The following is a 16,617-nucleotide window of genomic DNA, read 5'->3' on the forward strand; positions in this document are numbered from 1 at the left end:
GATGGTATAGTATTGCTTTTTCTTTATAGAGCTCTAAATTACTAAATTGCTGTCTATTTATTTGAAAATCTTTTATTCTTTTCGCTGTAGATGATACATTATATTGTAATGTAACCAGGGCCTGAAGTTAACTTTTTTGACCACCTGCCACAGTAACTTTTTACCAGCCAATTTTTTTTTTAATATTTTTTTTTTGCCTCATAAAGGTGAAAAATAGAAATCACACAAACATTGTTCTTTAACTTGTAACAATACACATTTAAGTGCTGTCAAGTTATTAACGTGTAAGAATACACATTTAAGTGCTGTCAAGTTATTAACGAAATCATTATAAGTAATAATAACTCTTAAAGGGTAAGTTCGGCGTTTTACAAGTAAAGTCCTGTTTTAAGATCGTTTCTGATTAAATCGAACCGTTAAGATTAAAATTTGGACACATGCTGCTGTCCCGAGAATTTTAGGTTTTTGTGTTAGCAATATTTTTCCTCACAACCGGACATTCTTTCAAAAACTATGATAAAACCTGTTGGAAAGCATCTTTTGCAGCGATTTTTGCGTGAGCATATCAGTGAACACCCCAGACCACTCGGTGAGTTTCACGTCTTTGTAAACTAAAGTTTAATGCGTTTATATGAATGATTGTTCGGTGTTCCATTTTACGAAAGCTTTATGCGTTACCAAAAAACCTTGTTTTGTTTTGTAACAGATGATTGTGCATGATGAGACCATGGAGTTTTGTAGACCTTTTGTGTAATATATATATATATATATATATATATATATATATATATATATATATATATTTAATTTAATTTAAATTGTAAATTCTATTATTTATTTATTTTTATCTTAGAAAATGAACAAAACATGGGTTCTGATGGAATGGAGGGAGGAGCCTCCCACATATCACATACTGACATACATGTTGTGGATGTGGCCTATGAAGATGAAAGTTCACCAGCCACAATTATAGACATTGATGGTAAAAAAAGTACAGCAAACAAGACTCAGTCATGATATAAAATATATGTATTGCTTACATGAGTATTTTTGTCCCTTTAGGGAGCAAATAGACCCTCAGGAGGGGGATGTTCAGGCTAGAGGGGGGGGGCCAAAAAAAAAAATTACACTCCAACTTAGTCCCAATCAGCTTTTTAAAAAAAACAAAAAAAAAACAGAAATATTAATGACACTGTGAATGACCTAAAGACAGACAAACAACAATGTAATCATGAATAAGTGGAATTGCATTTACAGACACAGTACAGAAAAAAATTCCAGATGTTCCAATAAAGTTTTTAACTTGAACAAGTTACGAGTAAGGTAATACTTTGTCTCACACACACACACACACACACACACACACACACACACACACACACACACACACACACACACACACACACACACACACACACACACACACACGGTGTCGCCCGGCCTGCACATCAACACTCCTGGATATGTTGGGATAAATAGCTGTATTCTGCACGTTTACGTCGTGTACGATAATTTTCTTCCAAATACGATAATTTTGAACTACTGGTACAATAATTGGACATTTCCAATCTGGCAATACTGTTTCCATAGGTGATCTCCCTGCTACTCGAAAACAAAGAAGATGCTGCTGGCGAACAGCGGTCTTTCGAATCGGCTTTGGCCGCGACTCTGGATGACATGGAGTAAAGAGAACGTCACTTAAGTCATTCTTAAAAAAGGAAGATGTGTTCAGTGTTTTGACGACCGGATACGGCAATAGTTTGATATATCAACTAGCTCCGCTGGTGGAAAAACACATGGGACTCACTCAGCCACAGCCGTCCGTTGCTCTGGTTGGTTGTAGCGCTGTCCTATTGCGTGCAGAGGGAATTTGAAAGACAACCGTTTATCCCGCCCCTCGGATTGAGGTATGCCAATTGTGAGTTCCCAGACCTAACATCTTGATGTAGGTCTGGCTTGCCAGACTAGTTGAAGTCCCCACCGCGATAGAAAAACATGTACACACACACTGGTATGGGTGGTTATAATGCTTTTCCCTCTAACAAGTTCCATCCTGATTTATGGGGACCCACCTTTCCCTTTGTCATAAGGATTATTAAGAAATATTAAACTGCTCTTTATGGTATGGGAAAAAAAAAAACTGACTGCACAGAATTCAATTCTAGTGAAACCGTCTGGAAATCTGTAGACCTGATATTAAAGCACTGAAAGACAAGGCGGGAGTGGGCGTTTCCTGATTTAATTGTTTGAATTATTTTTATTATGAGGACTGGTTACCCTGATTTATCAGGAAATCACCTACTAGCACAGAAATCATTAAATATGAGCATCATAGTTGTTTAACTTTACCCATGAGAGTACCACATCTCTTAAGTTGGTTTCAAAACCATTTCAGAAAACAAACCTTAGTTTGTAATGTGAGCAAAGAGAGAAGAGGAGAAGAGAAATATGGAAATATTTTAGATATAACTAGTTAATCGTCACTAAGACTTCGTTCAGACTGTAGGCAAAGGTGGCCCAAATCCATTTTTTTGGGGTCAAGTGACCAGGTCAGACTTCTTCAGAAGTAGTGTGAACACTCAAATCTTGCCCAGATCAGATTTAGACCACTTCCATTTGTGGCCCTGAATCAGACCCAGGTCTGATTTTTTTTCAATGGGGCCGCAGTGTGAACAACCAAGGTGGATTTGATGCGACTTTTACGTGCCCTAGACACAGACAGTAAAATTAAAAACTTTACTATGCCTACAAAATAGAGAACAGTGATGGAGCAAGTCCATGGAGGGACAGTGAGGTGTTAGAAAATAGGCAATTTTGCTCTCTTTCTCTTCATTCTTCTCCTCCTCAGCGCCTGCTCATTAATGTTACGGCTGCCATTACACAAACATTTTGAAATAAAAGCGAAAATGCTTACTTCCTCCATAAACTCCCCAACTTTCGTGCAACAGCGTGCTGCGTCTGATGTAATTGTTATGGTTCGTTTGCGCATGCGGGTCAGTTCGAAACTGCAAACAGTTCACATTGGAATCTGATATAGGCCACAATTTAAAAGGTAATGTGAACAGCCAAACAAAAAATCTGATCGGAGCAAAAAATCCGAATTGAGCATTAAGACTTGTGGTGTGAAGGTCTAACAGTCACTCCCCGGTACTGAACAGAGAGATTATGATTTTATTGTAATTTACATAAGTATTTTTCATAATTGTCATAACTATATTTGAACTATAATTGAATGTGTCACTGTCTTAATTTATTAATTACATTAAAGGATTAGTTCACCTCAAAATGAAAATTTCCTAATAATTTACTCACCCCAATGCCATCCAAGATCCATCCATGTCTTTCTTTCCTCAGTGGAAGATAAAATAGGTTTTTTGAGGAAAACATTTCTAGATTTTTCTGCGAATAATGGACTTCAATGGCAACCAGAGTTTTGAAGTCCAAATCAATGCAGTTTCAAAGGTCTTTGAAGTGCTTCAACACATGTATACTATATACACAAATAGCCTAGGCCTACTGTATAATTTCATTTGTGTTTTTTGAGTGTAATGTAAACATTAAAAAATGCCAGATGACATCAATAAAGTTACATGTATGTGCATTATTTCGTAAAAATGTCCGTTATGAAGTCGTTAGACGTGATTATTGCAATTTATCATAATAGTTTGCAAATTGCGCTCATTTACTCTATTTACAATGTGTAGGCTCATGTCCTGATAATTATGTGAGATCTATACAACTGTTCTCATGATAATTGCAGGAATCAACTTTAACAGTGAGAGCCTGACCGAGTGGGACTCTTGTCCGGTTCCTCACGCTGTCAGAATCTTGTTACCTTTTTCTAGACTCGCTTCGTTTTTTTCGCCATTCTGAAAACGCAGGTCCGATGTTTACTCGTGTCTGACTCCTCCCTCGGTCAGTCTGCTGTTTCTTCTTTCTCTGTTCCTCCGACAATGCTTTCCTAGCTTTCTGCTTCTTATATGCCGGCTTAGCCATGACGATAGTTGTTCTTATAGCTAGCCGGATCCTGGATGGGGGCGTGTATGTATGCAGTGCTGTAAAGCAATTTGTTACATCGCGAGAGCTGATATCACGTGATACTTCCTGACGCTGAGGCCGGCGGCCCACCGGCCAAAAGTTGCAAGTGTGGTTTTTCCACTCACAGGCACCGGGGGAGGCAAGACGGCCACCATTCAACCCGAAAAAAGTCATATAACCATTACATTAACTCCGAAGCTGTTCAGTTAAGCTAAAAAAACTGCATAGTTCCCCTTTAACAACATGTATTGCATTAAAGTAAAGTAACGAGAGGAGCATCGCCCAATGTAACAAAGTAAAAGTACAGTTTTTTTCATTAGAAATGTACTCGAGATAAAGTAAAAGTACCCACATTTAAATCTACTCTTAAAAGTAAATTTTTTCCAATAAAATACTCAAGTAAATGTAATGAAGTAAATGTATTTCGTTACCACCCACCTCTGGTTGCCTTCCAATAAAAATGCATTTATTTGTAAATTTCTATAAAAATAATGTTATTACAAATAAAAAGATGTCTTCGACACCAAGTATAGTTCGAGTCAGCCTGCTTAAAACGGCTTTAAAGCAACACTTTAGAGAACATTACAGAACAAAAGCCACAGACATCTAAAGGCGACACTGATCTCTAAGAACATTTATTTTTCAACCTCAAACCTCGGTTCCTCACGAAATCCCTTATATTCTGGACAGTTCTTTCTCTCAGAACGGTGTCCTCTGCAGTCTTGCACCGCGCACACTCTGCTGTTGTTGCGAGGATTCCCTTTGAAATATGGACTTTGAAATGTTTCATGACAGCATTCACTTCATTTGTGCTCCATTGCCTTCTCACAATTTTCCTCAATTTGGTCTCTGCAAAACAAAAAAACATAAATATATACATACCTTTATGTACTTGGAATAACTTTTACATACCCAAATGTTTAAATACCTGTACAGTTATCGGTTTCATCCTGATTATTTTTTCTTTTTCCTGAGAAAAAAAAAAAGCAACAGTTAAAATGTATTCCAGCCCTACATTCCAAACGGTTTCAGAACGCCTTGAAAATCCCCTGATAGCATACAGGAAACTAGTTTTTGGTCCGAAGTAACATGACAAGGATCACATTTACACTGAATTACTGTGAAAGCAAGTGTGTGTGTGTATATACACTCACCTAAAGGATTATTAGGAACACCTGTTCAATTTCTAATTAATGCAATTATCTAATCAACCAATCACATGCCAGTTGCTCCAATGCATTTACGGGTGTGGTCCTGGTCAAGACAATCTCCTGAACTCCAAACTGAATGTCAGAATGGGAAAGAAAGGTGATTTAAGCAATTTTGAGCGTGGCATGGTTGTTGGTGCCAGACGGGCCGGTCTGAGCATTTCACAATCTGCTCAGTTACTGGGATTTTCACGCACAACCATTTCTAGGGTTTACAAAGAATGGTGTGAGAAGGGAAAAACATCCAGTATGCGGCAGTCCTGTGGCCGAAAATGTCTTGATGATGCTAGAGGTCAGAGGAGAATGGGCCGACTGATTCAAGCTGATAGAAGAGCAACTTTGACTGAAATAACCACTCGTTACAACCAAGGTATGCAGCAAGGCATTTGTGTGACCCACCGGGTACCACTCATCTCCACTACAAATGGGAAAAAGAGGCTACAATTTGCAAGAGTTCACCAAAATTGGACAGTTCTTGACACACTTTAGGCCCCTTAGTGCCAATTGGGCAACGTTTAAATGCCACGGCCTAACTGAGCATTGTTTGTGACCATGTCCAACCCTTTATGGCCACCATGTACCCATCCTCTGATGACTACTTCCAGCTGGATAATGCACCATGTCACAAAGCTCAAATAATTTCAAATTGGTTTCTTGAACATGACAATGAGTTCACTGTACTAAAATGGCCCCCAAAGTCACCAGATCTCAACCCAATAGAGTATCTTTGGGATGTGGTGGAACGGGAGCTTCGTGCCCTGGATGTGCATCCCACAAATCTCCATCAACTGCAAGATGCTATCCTATCAATATGGGCCAACATTTCTAAATAATGCTTTCAGCACCTTGTTGAATCAATGCCATGTAGAATTAAGGCAGTTCTGAAGAGGAAAGGGGGTCAAACACAGTATTAGTATGGTGTTCATAATTAGGGATGTCCCGGTCCGATCCACAGCATCGGTATCGTGCCGATACTGGCCCAGAACGCTAGATCGGAGGGGAGATAAAATACTATCCGATACCTATCCAACAATGCTTGAATATAGCTTTTCCCTTGGTACGACATCCAATTAAGCGGCGCATATTGGGCGGTTTTGCAATCTATTTTGCGGGCAAAAAATGGGTTTGGGCGGGTGGATAAAAACTGGGCTGGTTTCGGATCAGTTCGACAGGTTTTTGTAGCTGAAACACCGGCACGTCAGATCTTCTTTCGGCGACCCTCTGTTCAGCAGGCAGTAGTCTGTCTCACTCGATCACGCACGCACGCACACACATCTCTGGCTGACGTGCCCCCTAAACTCACAACAGACACTCCATCCCACTACCTTTGGTGTACTATAAACACGGTTTTGCAATCTGTCTCCTCAGTTTATAAACCGTAGGCTGTAAACTAGCATACAGTTTACACAGGATTTTGACGTATTTCCAAGCAAGGGTTTGTGCAAAGTGTGGAGCGCACACTGCATGGCACAGAGTGCGAACAGTTCCGTTTTCCTTTCAACAGAGGAAACAACTTAAAATACTTATTTAAAATACAAAATGCAATTAAAATGTCTGTCCAACATGAACAGGGACCCTACATGTGAACAAGATACATTTAGCAACTTAGCCATTGTTTCAACTCACCTAAATAGTCTTTTAGACGGCAAGCTGTAGTCTCGCGCTGCAGTCCCGTGCTGTAGCCGGACAAGGTAAACAATGTCCAGGTGGGAGGAGCGTTGATCATGTGCGACGAGTCTTCGTACATGGAATGGAATTTTTCTTCAACCGGCCCCGCTGTGTTGAGTGTGTAGTCATCCTTGTCAAAGTGTTCACTGCAAATGCGGTAATCTTTAGCGCGTAGTACTTCTACGGGAGTTTGCACAGCAAGTTGAAGTACAACTAGCCTCAACTTTAGAATCTCGAGGTCAAGGAAAGGAAGACGATGAAAATTTAAGCTCTTATATTTTCGCATTCTGTCGCCACAATTCGGAAAGGCACAAACACGAACCATTTCTTCTTCACTTGTAAGCAACTCTGATCATAACTCGTCGCACATGATCAACGCTCCTCCCACCTGGACATTGTTTACCTTTTCCGGCTACAGCACGGGACTGCAGCGCGAGACTAGAGCTTGCCGTCTAAAAGACTATTTAGGTGAGTTGAAACAATGGCCAAGTTGCTAAACGCATCTTGTTCACATTTAGGGTCCCTGTTCATGTTGGACGGACATTTTGATTGCATTTTGTGTCTGTTAAGAGGTTCAAAAACGCTCTTTATGTCCATGCCCCCATAGCTGCCATTTTAGCTGGGTGGGAGCTCTGGGCATTCGCGGTCGCAGCTCCGCGTAGCAAGCACCAATCCGGTTAGTTTTTTTTTTCTATAGTCAGTACTCACAAAGGTCTAACGATCAAGATTAACTTAAAAATTGCCCGGAGTTCTCCTTTAAAGAATAAAATAGAATAAAATAAAAATATCAGATTAATATCGGTATCGCAAATAGCCAAAGCTGCGGTATCGGAAGTGAAAAAGTGGTATCGGGATATCCCTATTCCTAATAATCCTTTAGGTGAATGACACACACAGAACAAATTATAAACACAACAGACAACTAGGGCTGCAACAACTAATCGATAAAATCGATTATAATCGATTATGAAAATCGTTGTCAACGAATGTCATTATCGATTAGTTGGTCTGCTTACGTCACGGGGAGCGTTTACTGGTACGCACACACACGCAAGGTCTCTCTCCCTCAGGCGCTCTGCCGAGCGCGCGCGCTACACGGTTTGGAGCAGTCTCTTCTGTCTCGCATGCGCGCTCTTGCTTGCGCGCTCTAGATTTCGGGAGTTTGAACTAATTCGCGGGCATCAGGGAGCCGCAATCAATATCATAGACAGTAAAAGAAATGGACACAGCGACCCCGTTGATTTCAACGGAGAGAGTTGAAGCCAAACATGGGCACTCACTTCCTGATAGCCAAGCGTTCTGCGCAGGCTCAAACTGAGCTTGATGACGTAGATGTCACGTGAGCAACCTGACTGACAGTTGTAAATCTTCTAGTAGCTGTGCCAAGGATATTTGAAGTGTATTAACAGTAGCATTATGAGCAGAACACATGGGTATGCAGTATGAACAATATAGACAGATATGTGCAGTTTAATAACAGTAACATTTTAAGAGTAGTGTGGGTGTGTGTGGTTGACCCTGTCAAAGCAGCCCCATGGACGTGGTTATAATAATTAATTTAATATAACATATTACGCTATATAATTACAATATGACATGATAAAAGAAGTGGCTAAAATCGACTTTAAAATAGCCTACTTTAGGATTGTAATCGTTTGAGTAGCCTATCTGCAGTTCTAGTAATTTTAGTTAGTTAGTTTAGTTTATTTTGAACATGTTTATGTATATATCCATTAGATTTAAATATTTGGCTAGTACACACACACACACACACACACATAATACAATCAAACATAACAGATAAATAAATGCATGTAGGCTACAGCACAATCTTCCAAAATTATTAAAAATGATTCAAATATAGGCACATATGCAAATAATTTTTTCCCTTCTTTTTCGTTTCCTTCTACATCAAACAGAATAATAACCCATCCAAAAAATACTTCTTAGTATGAGCCAAGGAACCATATAATAATGTCCCCTCGAGTCATTTTTGTATCCATTCAATATTACATGACCATATAATATTCCAATATATAAAGAATTGTGAGCTAGGTGTAAAATCATGTAGTTTTGGCTAATAAATCACGGTCACAAACACTTGAACAAAACCGTTTTTCTTTATTTCACGTTATGTAGGCATTTTGTACATATGGCTTCCGAACGGGATCACATTCATCTTCAAGCGTAGATGTGTAAATAAATAAAGGAACAACGTTAACCGCGATAGACATTGAGATGTTTTTTTTCTTCTTCCATTGCCTGTATAATTTCCTGATAATTAATTTCCCCATCCCCCGTAGGTGTAGTAGTAGATAAATAATTTAAAGTTCGTGGATAAATGTTACTTCATATGTATTCACTTGCCACATATCGAATTATTTCCAATTCCTCAAAAACGTTGTTTAAATATTTTGTCGCGTTGCTTTTATGGACTCTATCTATGCCATGGGCTGACTTTAGACAGTAAAAGACTGCCTGCGAGACTGTGCGAGCTTCTCCTCCTGTCTATACGGTAATGTCTCTATTGTGCGACAAAGTCGCGTGGTTATGACGCAATTTTTAGCCTATTTTTACAAGAATGGCTTCTACGGGGCCATAACGTAAGATACAAAGTAATGGAGCCTTTTATACATTGTCGTGTTTCTTTAGAAATAAATAATGGACAAATGGAGTCTTTGGACACCTCAGATGTTAAGTTATTCGCTGTCAAAGTGACGCCAAAATGAATGGGAGTCAATGGGATGCTAACAGCAGGTGATAGCCAGCTACAATGGCGGCCCCCGGAGGCAGCTTCAACTTCCGGCTGATGGATTACCCCCTTGATCAATATGCGGGAGACTCCCGGGACTTCCGGGATCTTGGGATGTCTGTATTTTGTCTCGAGCATCAGGTTGCGCAATCAGTTCGCTCGCAACGTAAGTGGATTAAAATAGCGCTACCGCAGAAATAGGTTAAACTAAAAAGGTCTTTACAAAGCGAAGCACTAAATATAAAGGCAGTTAATAACAGCAGCAGTAAAATATTGTTTTTTAGTCACTGTACTCAGTGGTTTTCAGCGAATGCTTGTGCACTAATGCATAATTTCTCCTGTCCTTTACTCAAGCCTGTTAGCTTGCTGGGTAACGTTACCTCCATTCCGTTCTCTTTTTATACCATTTGTCTACTAAGTTTTAATTGTTTTTCAAACGCGATCTACTGCGGCTCTACATTCACACAATTGTTTTCAGTCTTTCTATATTTATTTAATCAATTTATCCTTATATTATTCTTTTATATATTATATATAATATATATTATATTCTTTATCCTTATATTCCTTATATATAATTAATTTTAAATAAAAATTAAATGAATTATATATTTTAGATGTTTTTAGTTTGTTTTTAGTCCAGATATTCACATCTGAACAACATGTCTGTGTAAATTTGTTTTAACAAAAATTGTGTTAAAACATAATATGTTGGATATCATTTTTTTAACAATAATCATGTTTGTCAACTTGCCATCAGCAATTATCATTAAAAATAATGCAAATATTGATATTAGTAAAACTCAATGTGTGGCTTTTGCACTTTTTAAAGTACACTTTTACACATAAATACCCTGATTTACGGTTTTATTTAGTTATAATAAAAAAAAAATCAAATTTAATTTCTATCCGATTAATCGATTAATCGAAAAAATAATCGTCCGATTAATCGATTATCAAAATAATCGTTAGTTGCAGCCCTACAGACAACACATTTGTTTTTGCCCCCATTTTTCATTAGCTGAACTCAAAGATCTAAGACTTTTTCTATGTACACAAAAGGCCTATTTAGGGACCTAATGGCCCAAGGAAAAAAACATGACTCAAATTGTTTTTGAGTCTATTGGTCCTGTTCTTAAGGCACCTGTACCAGAAGGCAGGAGGTTGAACAGGTGCTGTCCTGGGTGTGAGAGGTCGGCAGTGATTGCCCTAGCTCTTCTGAGAAACAGCATGCTGGCGATGTCTTCTAGCAAGGGTAGGGGACTGCCAGTGATACGTTGTGCTGTCTTTATGACCCTCTGCAGGTTCTTTCTATCCACCATTTTACATTTAGCATTCCAGACCGTAATGCTGTACGTCAGAACACTCTCAATAGTGCTGCGGTAAAAGGCCACTCACAGTTTCTCTTCCAGATGGTTCCTTCTAAGTATCCTTAGGAAGAGTCGCTGTCGAGCCTTTTTTACCTTATTTTACACTTTGGACACAGTTTTGACATGAACCAGGTGGGTGTACTCACTTTTTTTGCCTGCTATTTTGACAATAATGGCTGTATGTTGAGTTATTTTCAGAGGACAGATATATTAAAATGGTTGCTGAAATGTAAGGGGTGTACTGACTTTTGTGAGTCACTGTGTATATATTTATATATATACAAACACATATACACACAGTAGCCTACATGTCAAAAGTTTGGACACATTACTACTTTTAATGTTTTTGAATGAACTATTTTATGCTGATCCACCCTGCATTTATTTGATCAAAATGCAGAAAAAAACATTAAAATAGAAAACCATTATTGTACGTTGTTATAATATTTCAGAATATTACTATTCTTTAAAATATAATTTATTTCTGTGATAAATTTTCATCAGCCATTACTCCAGTCTTCAGTGTCACATGACCCTTCAGAAATCATTTTAATATTTTTCAGATTTCTTTGATTTAAAAAAAACCCTGCATTTATTTAAAATATAAATATTTTGTAACAATATACACTACTGTTCAAAAGTTTGGTGTAAACTATCAACTGATAGTAAAGACTTGTACTGTTAGAAAAGATTTATATTCAAGAACATAAAAAATAATGTGTCCAAACTTTTGACTGGTACTGTACATACAATGGTACTTGAATGTTTGTGTGAACCCTTAAGAATTTTCCATATGCATTTTCCATATGTCAAAAGAAAAGATAGTCACTCACAATGTTTTCCATTAAAATAAGAAAAAATTAAAAAAAAAATTCACACAAAAAAAAAATACAAAACTAATGCTGTAAAAATGATAAGTTACAGAGAATTTTGTTTTTATTTTATTTAAATATTATCTGCACTTATGGCGCTTTTCCACTACACAGCACCAGCTCGGCTCGGCTCGACTCGACTCGCCTTTGTTTGGTTTCCACTGTGTAAAAGTTGTACCTGTACCTGCTTTCGGGTACTTTTTTTCGTACCACCTCCGGCGAGGTTCTAAGCGAGCTAAGGCGATACTAAAATGTGACGTGAAAACAATGCCGACTGCTGATTGGTCAGAGAGAATCGTCACTATTCACTGCGTCATCATTGCACGCGCCAGATGGAGTATCCAGAATAACCCCGCCTTTTTTAAATAGTTTAGCCAGCGATAGTTACTAAACTTACTACTATTATTATGGCAACTCGGAAGAATACGCCGTGGTCAAACGAGGAGGTGCAGACATTCCTTTGTTTGGTTGCCGAAGAGAGGATCCAGCGAGAGCTTGATGGGGCAACGAGGAACGATAGTCGTCGCTATGACGACCGGGTACTATTTGTGGCGATACTTTCTGCAATGGAAAACGGAACGAAAAGCGAGCCGAGTCGAGGCGAGCCAAGGCGAGTCGAGTCGAGTCGAGCTGGTACTGGTAATGGAAAAGCGCCATAAGTTGATATTCGTATAGACCAATTAGTTTGTTAAATGTTGATTTCAATATTTTATCTAAAATGCTTGCTCTCCATTTGGAAAACGTTCTTCCAGGTATTATCTCTCCTGATCAAACTGGTTTGTTAAAAATAGGCTTTAATACTATTTATAATCTTCCATCTACAACCTTACCTCAAGCAATTATATCGTTAGACACGGAGAAGTCCTTCGACCGCGTTGAGTGGGCATATTTATTTGGCTTTAAGGAAAATTTCATTTCTTGGGTGAAGCTTTTATACTTGTCACATTTAGCTTCAGTTAGGACAAATAATAATCAGTCTTCTTACTTTCCTCTTTATCGTTCAACGCGCCAAGGGTGCCCTTTAAGTCCTCTTTTATTCGCTGTGGCAATTGAGCCTCTTTCCATTGTGCTTCGTTGTGACCCGCACATTAAAGGCATTGTGAGTTGTGGGCAAGAACACAGTGTCTATATGCAGACGATCTTCTTTTATTTATTATGGACTTCTCTGTGTCAGTCCCAGCTGCACTCTCTGTTCTTCGTTCATTTGGATCCATATCTGGGTACAAGCTAAATTTAGGTAAGAGTGAGCTTCTTCCTCTTAATAAGGTAGCACATGAATACCCACTTCATACCCTGTCATTTAAAGTTGCTCAGCACGAGTTAAAATATCTTGGGATTCAGGTTACTGCTAAATTCAAGGATCTTTATCGTGCTAATTTCACAACTTTCCTGTCTCATGTACAAAGCAGTTTTAAACGTTGGTCAGTACTGAACTTGTCTCTAGCTGCTTAGATTAATAGTATCAAGATGAATGTCCTTCCCAGGTTTTTATATTTGTTTCAATGTATACCGATTTTCCTTCCGCAAACTAGGCTTGGGCGGTAATACGGTAATATGGTATACCGCGGGATCTAAAAATAGCAACGGTATCAGTTTCAATACCGACATACCGTCATAAAAAAAATAAAATGCACTAATATGACACAAGGATTAAATATTAAATATAATTTATTTAACGCCTAAAATGCGTATGCGTGGTTGTCATCACGTGACAGCGTGGAGGAGAAAGAGAGAGAGGTGGAAATATGGCGAGTCGCGCACCGAGTGACCTGGTCTAAAAAAAAAATACAACTTCTGCTGTTTGGCAGTATTTCGGGTTTCGACCGAACGAGAAGGGAGAGGCGGTGAATACGGACGAGGCAATTTGCAAATTGTGCAACAAATAGGTGACTGCGAGAGATGGAAATACCTCGAACCTAAGGTCGCATATACGAAACCACCATCCACTCACTGCTGCGAGGATGGACCCGAGTTCACTCAGTGCAACAGTTTCAACGCCTCCAGATGCAGGACCAACAACATCTAGGTCAACCGCCAGTACGCAGCCGATGATAATGGGGGCCTTCGGGAAAACAACAAAGTACAAAAGGGACAGTGTCCGTTGGAAAACCTGTACTGATGCAGTGACAAAATACTTGGCGAAGGAAATGGTCTCTTTCAACACAGTGGAAAAAAAGTCCTTTAAGGACATGGTAAAGGTACTAGATGCCCAGTACGAGCTGCCTGGAAGGAAACATTTCTCACAAACAGCCGTCCCACATTTATATAGTAAAGTTAGAGACAATGTTCAAGTGCTGCTTTCAATGGCAGACAGTTATTCCTTAACAACTGACATGTGGTCTTCAGTTAACATGACACCATATATGTCCCTGACTGTCCACACTATTACATCTGACTGGAAACTTGAATCCAAATGCCTCCAAACTACGTATTTTCCTGAGAGTCATACGGCGGACAATCTTGCTGCTGCGCTCAGAGCTGCACTTCAGGAATGGCAACTTGACGAGAAAAAACTTTCAGCCATAACCACTGACAACGCTGCCAACATTTCTGCCGCAATCAGGTCCCTGCATTGGCCGTGGCTTAACTGCTTCGGTCACAATCTAAACTTGGCTGTCACAAATGCATTGCATGACCAGAGGCAAAAAACCGAGCGCGCACTCGGACTATGCCGTAATATTGTCGGGGCCTTCTCACACAGCTGGCAACGCAAGCGTGAACTCCACAAGAAGCAAGTGGACTTGGGACTCCCAGAACATAGTCTCATAACGGTAAGCATAAAACGTGTAGAGTTCCTCAGGGGCTCAAATGTAAAAAAAGGGGCATATATATATATATATGATTATTTTGCATTCTCTGTATTTTTTTATCAAATAAATGCAGGCTTGATGCGCATAAAGGACTTATTTAAAAAAAAAAGTGCATGCAAATTTGACCAAATTGAATAATATACATTAATGGACTTATTTATGCATTCATTCGTTTATTTAGGCCTATTTATTAATTCATTCGTTTATTTAGGCCTATTTATTAATTCATTAGTTTATTTAGGCCTATTTATTAATTCATTCATTTATTTAGGCCTATTTATTAATTCATTCGTTTATTTAGGCCTATTTATTCATTCATTCGTTTATTTAGGCCTATTTATTTATTCATTCGTTTATTTAGGCCTAAATTCATTCATTCATTCGTTTATTTAGGCCTATTTATTCATTCATTCATTTATTTAGGCCTATTTATTTATTCATTCGTTTATTTAGGCCTATATTCATTCATTCATTTATTTAGGCCTATTCTTTCATTCGTTTATTTATGACTATTTATTCATTCATTTGTTTATTTCCATCCATCCATCCATCCATCGTCAGGACTGCGCAACTCGCTGGGGCTCCAAACTGGCAATGGTGGAGCGCATCCTCGAGCAGGCCCAAGCGATCAGACACGTCCTGTCTGATGACAGAAGGAGCAGCCTGTCCCTGACCTGGCAGGACATGGACGTCTTGAAAGCTGTTCACGAAGCACTGAAACCAGTCGGTGACTTCACTGATATTTTGTCAGGAGAAAATTATGTGACCAGTTCCTGTATCCTTCCCATACTACAGCTCTGCAGGGACAATGTGTTGGCTGCGTCAGAAAAGGACCTCCAGCTAACAAAGTCAATAAAAACTGGAATTCTAACAAAGCTGGAGGCCAAGTATGAATCCGATTCAGTGCGCAAAATAATGCGAAAATGCACTTTCCTCGACCCTCGTTACCGTGGAGGATATGAGACGGATGACAGCGCATTGACTGAGACCAAGGCTGAATTACAGGCTGAGATCGTGAGCTTAGAGGCACCAGGTCCAGTGGCCATCAGAGTGGAAGAGGGAGAGGCGCAACCCGAACCCCCATAAAAAAAGATGACTCTGGGAAGTATGCTGCAAAAAAAAGCCGATGCAATGGCAGGTCCCGTCGGCATCGGCACCGTAGAGGACCGAGTCGGAGCTGAAATAACAGCATACTGTTTGGAGCCAGTTGCCCAAGGAGACGAGGACCCACTTCTATGGTGGAAAAATGCTGCCGGGCATTTTCCCCAGTTGTCGCGAGTAGCACGGAAGTACCTGTGTGTCTGTGCCACAAGCACACCATCGGAGCGAGTTTTCAGCAGCGCAGGTAAAGTTGTCGGTCCACAACGTGCCCTGTTAAAGCCGGACAAAGTGAACATGCTGGTTTTTCTAGCGAAAAATCTTGACTAGATTTGATGACACTTGCCATTCGTTCCTATTCGCCCTGTTTATTTTTATTTATTTAATTTATTCAGGTTTTCGTTAAAAACAATATTGTAAAGAAGATTTTATTTAGATTTTTAAGTTTTTATTTAGGCCTATTGCTTTGCAATATTTTTTATAATATAGATGTTTATGTTAATTCAACTGTTGTGGGTTTATTTGCACTTTTTTATAAGCTGCTCTTTGTTATTAAAAGTTGTTCGGGCAGTGTGATTTAATTTAATTGATTTGTGTGCGACTGTGCGCGTCTCTGCGCGAAAACTGTTCTGGATGTTTGTTAATTTAATTCTGTTTGACTGTTGAATTTGCACTTTTTAATAAGCTGCTATTTGTTGCTAATAAAAGTTGTTGTGCATGTTATTTTGTTATTGTTTCAGTATTAGTGTTTGGTATTCAGTTTCTGAACGCTTTAGGCACAAGCCAACAGTTTGGTGACGC

At 39.1% G+C, this 16,617-nt stretch overlaps 1 protein-coding gene across 2 annotated transcripts in view; it reads right to left on the bottom strand.

Annotated features, from left to right (window-relative positions):
• Positions 1 to 1,013: 1,013 nt before the first annotated feature.
• Positions 1,014 to 16,617, bottom strand: part of LOC143742422 (uncharacterized) — a 37,490-nt gene continuing 21,886 nt past the window's right edge. For both annotated transcript variants that reach the window (XM_077235270.1, XM_077235269.1), the window contains 2 exons: positions 4,967 to 5,008; positions 1,014 to 4,887 (listed from right to left, as the gene is read on the bottom strand). In XM_077235270.1, the coding sequence (XP_077091385.1) occupies positions 4,664 to 4,887; positions 4,967 to 5,008 (266 nt within the window). In that variant the 3' untranslated portion in view covers positions 1,014 to 4,663. The remainder of the gene's footprint in view (positions 4,888 to 4,966; positions 5,009 to 16,617) is intronic.

The sequence above is a fragment of the Siphateles boraxobius genome, unplaced genomic scaffold (genome assembly GCF_051911475.1).
Source record: "Siphateles boraxobius isolate OS27281-9 unplaced genomic scaffold, OSU_SipBor_1 19, whole genome shotgun sequence".
Taxonomy (NCBI): domain Eukaryota; kingdom Metazoa; phylum Chordata; class Actinopteri; order Cypriniformes; family Leuciscidae; genus Siphateles; species Siphateles boraxobius.